Source organism: Microtus ochrogaster, chromosome 8 (genome assembly GCF_000317375.1).
Source record: "Microtus ochrogaster isolate Prairie Vole_2 chromosome 8, MicOch1.0, whole genome shotgun sequence".
NCBI classification, from domain to species: Eukaryota; Metazoa; Chordata; class Mammalia; order Rodentia; family Cricetidae; genus Microtus; species Microtus ochrogaster.
Window position 1 is genome coordinate 58,394,348 of NC_022015.1, and position 11,879 is coordinate 58,406,226.

General features: G+C 36.5%; 1 protein-coding gene across 1 annotated transcript in view; it reads left to right on the plus strand.

The window, feature by feature from the left end:
* The window catches only part of Jak2 (Janus kinase 2), a 64,879-nt gene that overhangs the window by 22,799 nt on the left and 30,201 nt on the right, over positions 1–11,879 (plus strand). The window contains exons 5-10 of the mRNA XM_005352114.2: positions 1,708–1,825; positions 4,949–5,094; positions 6,264–6,585; positions 7,279–7,398; positions 8,626–8,783; positions 10,982–11,093. Of these exons, the coding sequence (XP_005352171.1) occupies positions 1,708–1,825; positions 4,949–5,094; positions 6,264–6,585; positions 7,279–7,398; positions 8,626–8,783; positions 10,982–11,093 (976 nt within the window). The remainder of the gene's footprint in view (positions 1–1,707; positions 1,826–4,948; positions 5,095–6,263; positions 6,586–7,278; positions 7,399–8,625; positions 8,784–10,981; positions 11,094–11,879) is intronic.

Sequence of the window (11,879 nt, forward strand, 5' to 3'; positions counted from 1 at the left end):
GCTGGAGAGATGGCTCAGTGGTTAAGAGCATTGCCTGCTCTTCCAAAGGTCCTGAGTTCAATTCCCGGCAACCACATGGTGGCTCACAACCATCTGTAATGAGGTCTGGTGCCCTCCTCTGGCCTGCAGACATACATGCAGCAGAATATTGTATACATAATAAATAAATAAATATATAAAAAAAGGAGAAACACCTACCTAGCCAGAAGTGTTCTGTTTAAAAAAAAATTGTATGTTCAAGGCAAAGGACTTGAGTAAACATTTCAAATAGCCAATAGGTATTTGAAAAGATATTCAACATCATTAGCCCCTTGAGAAATGTAAATAGAATACACAGTGTGTTAACAACTTATCCACTAAGATAGCAAAAGCAGAAAGGGCATGAAATAATAAATGTTGGAAATTATTTGTACTAATTAGAATGCTCCTCCAGTGTTGGCCAGAATAGGGAATGGTGTTGTCACTTTTGAAAAAGATTGGCCATTTCCCCTACAGATAATACAGAGTTACTAACATGCACCCCAAAAACAGTGTTCACAGAGTGTTAGTTACATTACCATGAAACAGGAACAACTTAAATGCTTTTCAAGTGATGAAGGGATAAATAAAATATGATAAATTACACAAGTCGTTCGAAGAAAGTAATGAAGTACCTATATGCTATAAAGTGGATGAAACTTAAAAATATTACACTAAATAAATTAAATCAGATTAAAAAAGACAACATATCACATCATTATTTTGAATATAAAATGAGTAGAACAGAATTTGTGTAAAAGGTATCTTGGGTGTTATTACTAATGGCTGTGGAGATATAATCAAAACGTAAAATTAAATTGTGGTGATGTTGGTACTACATTGAATACTACAAATAACTAGGCACTTTAAATGGCCAAGCTTTATATAGATGAATCACATCTCAAAGCTTTTACTTTCTTTTTTATATATTTTATTTATTATTTTATGTGCATTAGTGTTTTGCCTGCATGCATGTCTGTGTGAGAGTGTCAGACTTAGGAGTTATAGAGAGTTGTGAGCTGTCATGTGGGTGCTGGGATTTGAACCCAGAACTTTTGGAAGAGTAATCAGTGTTCTTAACTGCGGAGCCATCTCTCCAGCTCCATCAGAGCTTTTACTTTCAAAGTAAACATCTTTCTTTGAAAGACAAATTTTAATATTCAGTTGCCTAAAAGAAGGACAAATTGTTTACACAGAAAATTGCATTTTCAGATGTGTCTATTAATGTTACTGAATTTCAGTTTTTGCTGATTTTTATGTCTATATTTCTCTTGCTTCCTTTAATTGCTGCTGCTTCTATATTCTTATTGTATATTGCACCAAAGTAGGCTGTATGTTGATTTTATAGTTACTATGTTTCATTTGCTGCTGCTCCTGTTGTTTGGCGTTTTGTTTGTTTATGGAAGCAGTATTCTAGGTTACCCAGGACACCCAAATTTATGCTCCTCTTGCCTTTGCTTCCTGGGATTGCAGATGTGCTCCACTGTGCTTCACTGGGTTTCCTGTATTTTCTGCTCACTTTATTCTCATGCTGTTGTTGAGAAATCTTTCTGCTCATAACCTGTATACAACACTGCTATTTGTGGTTTTGTCAGTGCATTAATAACTTTAGAATGTTGAGGGTAGGCAAATGCCTGTGGTTCGTGCTTGAACTCTGGAAGCTGACAGAATGTTTCCATTGTCTTACAGATTTTACTTCCCTCACTGGTATTGCAGTGGCAGCAGTAGAACCTATAGATATGGAGTATCTCGTGGGGCTGAAGCTCCTCTTCTTGATGACTTTGTCATGTCTTACCTTTTTGCTCAGGTATAATTATATTAATCATTTTTGTGTATTAATGTGGAAATGCCTTCCTGTGTAGTATATCTTAAGTAGGGTAAGTAAGTGTCACATGGGAAGACTATAATTCTAATGTGCTCCATGTATAGAGAGATAAAAGGGTAGTCTATTTAATAATAATTTTTGATTTCATGATTTTTTTTTTTTTTTTTTGGTTTTTCGAGACAGGGTTTCTCTGTAGTTTTGGAGCCTGTCCTGGAACTAGCTCTGTAGACCAGGCTGGTCTCGAACTCACAGAGATCCGCCTGCCTCTGCCTCCCGAGTGCTGGGATTAAAGGCGTGAGCCACCATCGCCCGGCTGATTTCATGATTTTTAAATGTATTTTATAATGATTCCTTAAGTTGACTTGAAATAACTTTTGTTTTCTTTTAGGATTTAAGTCATTTTAAGGATTTTGGGAAAAAATGTAGAATAAACTTGACAACATGATTCATTTGGTCATTATTAGATGGTAAAATTTCTTTAGAGCTTTAAAAAAATAGTTTCAGGTTTAAATAGTAGGCAGTAAGATGTAACAGGAGGAAGTAACATGCTGGGTGATAGCGGCTCACATCTTTAATCTTAAACTTAATGAACAGAAGTTAAAGAAAACAGAGAAGTGTTGTCTAGTTCCTTTAGTCTGTTCTCAGCGTGTCAGGCTAAGGACTTCCAGTGAGACTTGATAGCAACAGAACGAAGAGCACAGCTTCATGGCTCCCATTTCCAGTCTTGTAAAATCTGTTAGGTCTATAAACAAAAAACTGAAAAATAATTCTCTTTGTGGATGTGGGATCATCAAGTTTTTTTCATCACGGTAAAAATGTATATAGCACAATTTTTAAAGCGTGCCATTTTTAGTTCAGGTCATTAATCACATTGACTACCTCCCAAGCATAACTACCATCTATCTCCAGAACAGAGTTCATCTTCATACCCTTAAATAATAACTCTCCACTTCTCCCCACCCCTTACAGTTCACCATTCCTGTGGGGTCAAAGGTTTGTTCATCTTAGTACTTGTGTATAAAGATGGCATTATACAGTATTTGCCTTTTTTGTGTGTCTGGTTTATTTTACTTAGCACAATATCTTCAAGGTTGGCATTTTACTGTGGTGGCAATTTTCTTATTTGTCTGGCCAATGCAGGTACAGAATTTCTTGGGTAAAATGCAGTTTTTCAAAAGGGGGAAGAACTTTTACGTTAATGAATTTGATGAAATATAATTTTGGTAGGCATATAATGTGATTTTAAATAATGCTGGCTTAAGTCGTTTTGACATTTGAAACTGATTTGTAACTTTTTTCCAATGGTTATTTGTTGGTTAATTCATTAGTAGTTATTCCCACTAGTTTTTCATAAATTTATTTTCTTTTGGTTATGATTGTCATAGAATTTCCTGATGAGCAGAACTTAATTACCTATTGGTTTTATGTGGTAACAGTACAAGCACATGCTCTTACAGAGCAAATTGTTAGCTCTTCACAGATCTTAGTTAAGGAGAATAACTTACCAGTTTCAAGTGTAAGGAAATATGTTTAAAATTGAGCAAAAATAGGACTGGTGAGATGGCTCTGTGTGGAAGGGCACTTGCTGCCGAGTTGACGACCTGAATTTGATCCTCAGTTCTCCATGGGGGAAGGAGGGAGCCAATCCTGAAAGCTTTTGTCTTCCCTGCGCACGCATGCCTCCTCACTTGGACATGCTCCGTTCATTCTTCATCTTCCCCCACCTCCTTCTCCATGTGTGTGTACATATGTATGCAGAGACTAGGGGTTGACATCTGATCTTCTCAGTCATTTTCACCTTGTACCTTTAGGTGTGTGTCTTTCATTGCGTCTGGAACTCGCCAGTTGGCTAGAATGGCTGCTGTTAGGCTCCAGAGATGATCCTGTCTCCTCCTCAGCACTAGCGTGAGGGCAGGTGCCCCTGCACTTGACTTTTCATGTGCGTCCTGGGGCTTGTACAGCAGACACTCACGGCACTCAGTCATCTTCCACCCTCTTAGTTTTCTCATTTCTTTACTTCTTGTATGTTGACTTGTAATGTCACTATTTCTTGTAGCAGATCTTTACTGTCATCTATCTAACCGTATGTTCTGAGTACAGCTTATTTTCTCCAGGCACATCTACTGCTTTTACTGTCCTAGCAGGGAACGAGGCATGGTGAGACAATTGCTTTGGAAAATGAAACAAATTAAGACAAAAAATTTCCACTGCCTCTAGTATCAAGTCATCCAAGCCTGGTCCCAGGCAAACTACTCGTTTAAATTTCTTTTTTTTTTCCTTTTTTTCTTTTTTCAAGATTTATTTATTTATTATGTACAGAGTGTTCGGCCTCCATGCCTGCAGGCCAGAAGAGGGCACCAGGACTCATTACAGATGATTGTGAGCTACCATGTGGTTGCTGGGAATTGAACTCAGGACCTCTGTAAGAGCAGTCATTGCTCTTAACCTCTGAGCCATCTCTCCAGTCCCTCTTTTAAATTTCTGAGTGTCCCCTGTACTTTCTTTTTGTCTCATTCTTTCTATGACTTTGTTCTTGTTTTTGGCCATCAACAATGTCTTCATCATTTTAAAAATCACATGAAGTTTTAGTTCTTCCACGAAACCTATTAATTAATTATACTAACCATACACAATTTTACCTAAGGTTCCTAAGGTAGCTGTTGTGTGATACTTCATATTATATTACCTGGCATTGTAATGATCTGCTTTTCTGTTTACTTTCCAAGGAAAATTTTGGGGTTTTTTTTGATGGCTTGAGACCAAATGCTTTGTTACTTTATATTTCCACAAAAACTCTGGTACAATTGTCTTCAGGATGAATTAAAATCAGTGTACATTTGATTAATTAATATTTATTTTAGTTTAGGTATTTTTATGTTCTTGAGGTAAAACTTTAAAATATAAACTGAGATAGGCCATGAACCCAACTTAAGTCAGTTTGTGTTTGTACATGAACCTTTCCCATTTTGTGGTGAAATGATTGACCACAAATAAAAGTAGAAGTTGATTTGTGACTAAATGCATATTTTAGAAGTTAATTTATAGGATATAACGGAATTAAATGTGATAGTGAAACTTGAGACACTTCCTTACCATTTTTTTCAGTGGCGGCATGATTTTGTGCATGGGTGGATAAAAGTGCCTGTGACCCACGAAACTCAAGAAGAATGTCTTGGGATGGCAGTGCTAGATATGATGAGAATAGCCAAAGAAAAGGACCAAACTCCACTGGCTGTCTATAACTCTATCAGGTAATTTTCTTTTTTATATCCATACATAACAAGTGTAAAGACTTAGATACTTTATGTAATTTACTTGTATTTTCAGTGATTACTCATGCATTTTGGGTACATAATAAGAAATAGTGAGGCTTGGCCAAGGCTCAGTGGGTAGAAGTACTTACTGCACAACCACAGCTTCCTGAGTGCACATCTCCAGAGACACGTGATGTTCCGATGTGATGATGCGCATATGGAACTGCAGTCAGCACAGTGAGACAGTCCAGGTTCAGTAAGGGACCGTGTCTCATAAAACAAGGTAGATGCGGCTAGAGAGACAGCTTTCAGGTAAAGGTGCTTACCATGCCAGGCTGGTGACCTGAGTTTGATCCTGAAGCGCACATAAAGGTAGAGCTGTCCTCTGACCTCCAGGCAAGTGCTGTGGCAGTGGGCCCCCACATAGATCATTCACAAACCCACAATAATGTTAAATAAAAATTTTAATTAGGGTCTGGATAGATGGCTCAGCAATTACGAGCACTGGCTGTTTTTTCAGAGGACCTAGTTTGATTACTGGCAACCATATAATGGCTCATGACCAGTTTTAACCCCGGTCCAAGGGTATCTAATGCTTTCCTCTGGCCTCTGCAGGCACTGCATGACGGTGAAGTACATGCAGGCAAAATACCAGTGCAAACAGAATAATAGAATATTTTTTAAAATTAAAACTAAATGAGAGGGGAGTGATAAAGACACCTACCTTGACTTCTGTCCCCACTTGAGGATGCACACAGCACGTACACCGGCACACATAGGTGTCCTCTTCTGCACATACTGCACATACTCAGAAACTCAATAAAAAGTTGTGGAGGTGTTCTTTTCCTTAGCATAGCCCTCAGCAGGAAGAAGTTGAGTTGTTGTACAGAATATCACAGGTATTCATTATTTATTTTGCTTGTTTTGAAAAGACTAAGTTTAGAAGATTGGAAGAAATATTTGAAGGGATAATTATAAAATTAATATGTTCTGTTCTAAACTCTGTTATCACTCAGGATATTTGAGTATCAAGTGAAGGGTTTTCGCATATGTATCAAATGGTGGTTACATCAGCTTGTTTCACTTGACTGTAGAACATGCTTATTGTGGGAAAAGGTAGGAATTCATCTCCTCAGTTTTGTTTTGCGTGTGCTCATTATTTCTAGCTACAAAACATTCTTACCAAAGTGTGTTCGAGCAAAGATTCAAGACTATCATATTTTAACCCGGAAGCGAATAAGGTACAGATTTCGCAGATTCATTCAGCAGTTCAGTCAATGCAAAGCCACTGCCAGAAACCTGAAACTTAAGTATCTTATAAACTTGGAAACCCTACAGTCTGCCTTCTACACAGAGCAATTTGAAGTAAAAGAATCTGCAAGAGGTCCTTCAGGTGAGGAGATTTTTGCAACCATTATAATAACTGGAAACGGTGGAATTCAGTGGTCAAGAGGGAGACATAAAGAAAGTGAGACACTGGCAGAACAGGTAATCCTTAATGATACGTTCTTGTTCTTTATGTTAAGTGCAATGGCTTAAAAGCAAACTAAATTTAGTTATTTGAATATATACTTGATTTTTTTTCTGCTAATAGGGATTTTATTTGTGTAAAGTCATCAAAGTTGTAACTGTAGTTCTTAAATGTTTAATTTTGTGACAAAATAATTAGTAATGACTTTATTACAGTTTCTGAAAAGGATTGAATTGTCTAAGTGATTTTAAGTTAACTTTGTTTCCTTTGTTCTTTCACTATCATTGACATTTAAGCACAGTCATAAAGCTAAATGAAAACTTTAACTGATTTCGATAATATAATTAGTCTTATTATATTTTCTTTGCAGTGTTTAAGTTTTTCATATGTATAAGTCATATATATTGTTTGAGAGATTTAGTATTATCATATTTTTTTAACCACAGTTGATATTTCTCCAATTTTCTGACAATTATTCTTGTTAATATTAAGTGGGTAAAGTTCTATATCACATAAAGTTCCTGTCATACTTTAGTGTTCTCATTTTTAAGTCAAAGCAAGATAGATAAACAGTCGTGGATTTAGTTTTTAGCACATGTAATCACATTTAATGTCTATACATTGCTATCAAATCTCTTTAAAGAATTGTATCTCACCTTTTAATCCTTGTTTGAAATGGCATTGTACTGTTTAAATGCTCTTGATTACAGGATTTACAGTTATATTGTGATTTTCCTGATATTATTGATGTCAGTATTAAGCAAGCAAACCAGGAATGCTCAAATGAAAGTAGAATTGTAACTATCCATAAGCAAGATGGTAAAATTTTGGTAAGTTTGTATTATGCATAAGAAGTGGTTACATTTTAGAATTTTTCAGAAGTATTTTAGAGTTACTTATGTATTCTAGTTATAGATCAATACCAGCCAAGCAAACACCTTATTGTGTGCAGATTTTTGTATGTATATCAACAGTCTTATTACAAATATTTATGCATACTATAGTAGAAAGACCCAGTCACTTATTATCTTTGCCAATTCTGCGTTGCACTTAATTCCCTCGTATTCAGACTTCAGCAGTCTGTGAGATCAGGTGAGAGGCAGGGAGGCAGGTGGAAACCTTCCTATTACCCTTGTAATCATCATTTTCTTATGTTGAATCTGTTGATGTTTTGAATACCATATTTGTCTTGTTTTCCTGATATAGCTGTAGTACCTGCTGGCATTCTCCTTGAGATTGTGGCAATTTAGAAATTTACTAAGGATTTTTGTTTTTTTATTTTGTTTTTATTTTTTCTGAGATAGGGTCTTACTATGTAGCTTTGGCTGTCCTGGAGCTCATAGAGATCCACCTGCCTCTGCCTCCCAAGTGCTGAAATTAAAGGTGTGAGCCATTGTGCCCAATTAGGATATATATTTATATTTATATGATTTTGAGTTTCCTTATCCAAGAACATAGTTCATTTTCTGTGTATTTAGAAAATATGTTGCATTGTATAAGAATATTTTGAAACTTAAGATGATCAAGTTCTTAGTTAAGTTTAACTCAACATACTACATTTTTCTTACTGCTATAAGTTGAGCTTTATTTTTATATTATTCAACTATATTGACTATTTTGATATATGAAAATACTTTTAAAATATGTGTATGTGGTTTACTATTAGGTAAAGTGTCACATTTTTGACTTATTGAATGTTCATAAATACGTACTTTAATAAAAATTACAGCATAGTTCCATGTCCTAACATTTTAGTTTCTAGAACATGTATGTTATCCTGAGAAGTATATAAAAATAAATGTTCATAATTATAATTAATTTTAATCTTTATATAGATTGCATTTCTAATTGAGTCTAGCAGGGTCATTGAGGATTATAGTTAAATTATGGATGCTGAGTGACTGTAACTGAGAAGATGTGGTAAGCCCATATTTGGCAGGGTCCTAAGAATCAGACATAAGAATTTGTTAGATCAGGCTGGGTAATTGGAAGTTATAAAAGATTTGAACAGTTAGAACTTGATTTATTTTTAATGATGTGGTTTCTTTTCTAATTAGGAAATAGAGCTTAGCTCGTTAAGAGAAGCCCTGTCATTTGTGTCCTTGATTGACGGCTATTACCGACTCACTGCGGACGCACACCATTACCTCTGTAAGGAGGTGGCCCCTCCATCTGTGCTGGAGAACATGCACAGCAACTGCCATGGCCCCATCTCGTGAGTAGTCACCTTCAAAAAGACATTTTGGGAACTGGCTTGGTGGGTAAGAGCACTTGCTTTGCAAGCAGAAGGACCTGATTTGAATTCCAGACATAGCCCTATGTTCCTGTGATTCTAACATTAAGGAACAGAGACAGGCACAGTCTGAGAGCTTTTGGGCCAGCCAGCTGAAAGCACCTGGTTCCAGTGAGAGACCTTCATCATGGCAGGAAGACAGAGAATATAAAGGAAGAATTCTATATATACAGGAAAACACTTGATATGTCCTGGTCTCCAGAGCGAGATGAATTTTTCTGAAGTAAATGTACAATCCTCCTCCTCTGTATATTCCACATTCTTTGTGTGATAAGCTGTTCATCTGAAATGGTAATTAAGAAACGGTGTCTAGGGCTGTGGCTCAGTATTCAATCACTCTCCAGCACTGAAAGCGAACAAACTAAACCGTTCTCCCGTTATGTCGCACTGACTTTGAGATTCTGTGAAGGAGCCACAGTGCTAAATTTGAAACTTGACATTATTTTTGAGTAGTTCAACCTCTATTGAAGCTTAAGCACAAAGTGTACGTTATACCCATATTTCAAGGTTAGCACTATGCAGTGGAACTCCACAGTGCTGAATAGGTTCATTGTTTGGACATTTGCAGTAAGCATAGTTTGAATTTTATATTTACTTATGTTTTAGTTTCTTTACCTTTATATACCTACACATGGCTAGGAATTTCTGTTCTAGTTTGCTTTCTGTTGCTGAGCAGAAGCAACTTGGGGAAAAAAACGGCTAATTGACTTACACTTCCAGGTCATCATCTGCAGACGGGTTTTTCTGTGGGCACCAGCTCACAAATAACTACGGAAACTTATTATTAATTATGTAAGCTCAGCCTTTGCTCAGGGTTTTTTTGAACTAGTTTTTATGATTTAATTAAGCCGTATTTTAATCTACTTCCTTCCATGAGGCTTGTACCTCTGTTCTGTACTGCACGCCCTGTTTTTCTTCTTCCTCCCTATTCCCAGGTGACTCTTGTTTCAGCTTGGTAATAAAAACATCAGGACAACTCCTCCATGACCCACACCTTTGCAGACTTTCTTATTTTTATATAAATTACATCTTGATTTCAAATTCTGCATCTTCAAATTTTGTGCACATAGCAAGGTTTTTTGTTGTTGTTGTTGTTTTGTTTTTGCATATGGCAATTTTTTTTCAAGACAGGGTTTCTCTAACAGCTCTGATTGTCCTGGAATTCGCTTTGTAGACCAGGGTGACCTCAAACTCACAGAGATTTGCGTACCTCTGACTCCCTAGTGCTGGAATTAAAGGTGTGTGCCACCATGCCCTGCTCCCACATAACTGTTGAAGGAGCTGCGGGCTGCATTCCTGCCGCCCGGCTCCTGGCCGTCAGCTAGCTTATGCCCCGAAATAACAACACACAAACTGTATTCTTTTAAACACTGCTTGACCCATTAGCTCTAGCCCTTACTGGCTAATTCTCATATCCCCGATCAACCCATTTCTAATAATCTGTGTAGCACCAGTCTTACCTGGAAAGATTTAGCATTTCTGACCTGGCAGCTTGCTTCATTGCGCCTGCCCTGGAGAGCAGCAGCATGGCGTCTGTCTGAGGCGTCTTACCTCACTTCCTCTTCCTCCCAGCATTCTATTCTTTCTACTCCACCCACCTAAGGAGTGGCCTATCAAATGGGCCAAGGCAGTTTGTTTACTAACCAATGACCTTCCTCCATCACATAACAAATTTTAAGATTAGTATTTTCAGTCACTGCAAGTTAGAGCTGATACTGTTTTAAATATAGAAAGATAATTTTTGTAGTAGTACTTTTGTGATAGAAGAGACATGAGAAATAATTTATAATATACTGTCATCACTGTTAAATGAAGTTTTATGGGAGTATTTTTCTTAATTACTCAATTTCTAATCAGAAAGCCTAACGTTAAATGAACAGATTTTTGTGGTTTTACTGTGTTTGTCGTGTCTTATAATATAGTTGTCCATTGAATTGGTTTGAACTCATTGCAAAATAACTCAATAATTTGATTTTTTTCCTTTGAAAAATAATTTGTAAATATACATAATAGGGGAGTCTTCTGAAAACTTTTTTTTTATTTTATTTGATTATTGTGGCCTTTTGTCATAGTTACATTGTGCATGCTGCTATTCACATTTATTTCTTCTTAACTTTTAGAATGGATTTTGCCATTAGTAAACTAAAGAAGGCAGGGAACCAGACGGGACTGTATGTACTTCGGTGTAGCCCCAAGGACTTTAACAAATACTTTCTGACCTTTGCTGTTGAGGTTAGTGTGTCATATTTGTGTAACATGTTGTGTAATCTGTATTTATCTATCATGAAGTAGTTCATTTTTAATACTCAGAGTTATAGTTCTTGATATGGAAACTGGCACAATAATGCTTAGTATACCTTCATATACTATAAAATAATCTATAGCATTTATGTAAATATGTAAATGACATAATGCCTTTTCTTTAATATTGTATTTTTTATATTTGAGTATTATGTGTCAAGTGGTATTTCATTAAGTATACTTAAGTCTACTCACAAAATAAAAAACCAACCAAAATATTTATCAAATCGTAGAAGAAAATCAGTGAAAAGAACATTTCCTGATGACTAGCAGTGGTTTCTAGCTGGAACAGCGTAGAGCAGCAGAAACACGCTAGTACTTTCACCTTTCTAATTCTAATGTATGTTTTAGATGTAAGAGTGCAATGAAACCTTGCTCTTAAATGCGTATGAACTTGGATCTCATGGAAGATTGCTTACTGTCTGTAGTTATCTTTAAAAATATATTAGTCAGTTATGAGGTCTAAATCTTGAGAATATTTGTAGCAACATCCAGATATATTTTACTTTTTGAATACAGAAAGTAGCCGGGCAGTGGTGGTGCACGCCTTTAATCCCAGCACTTGGGAGGTAGAGGTTGATGGATCTCTGTGAGTTCAAGGCCAGTCTTATCTACAGAGCTAGTTCCAGGACAGCCAAGGCTGTACAGAGAAACCGTGGAAGGAAGGAAGGAAGGAAGGAAGGAAGGAAGGAAGGAAGGAAGGAAGGAAGGAAGGAA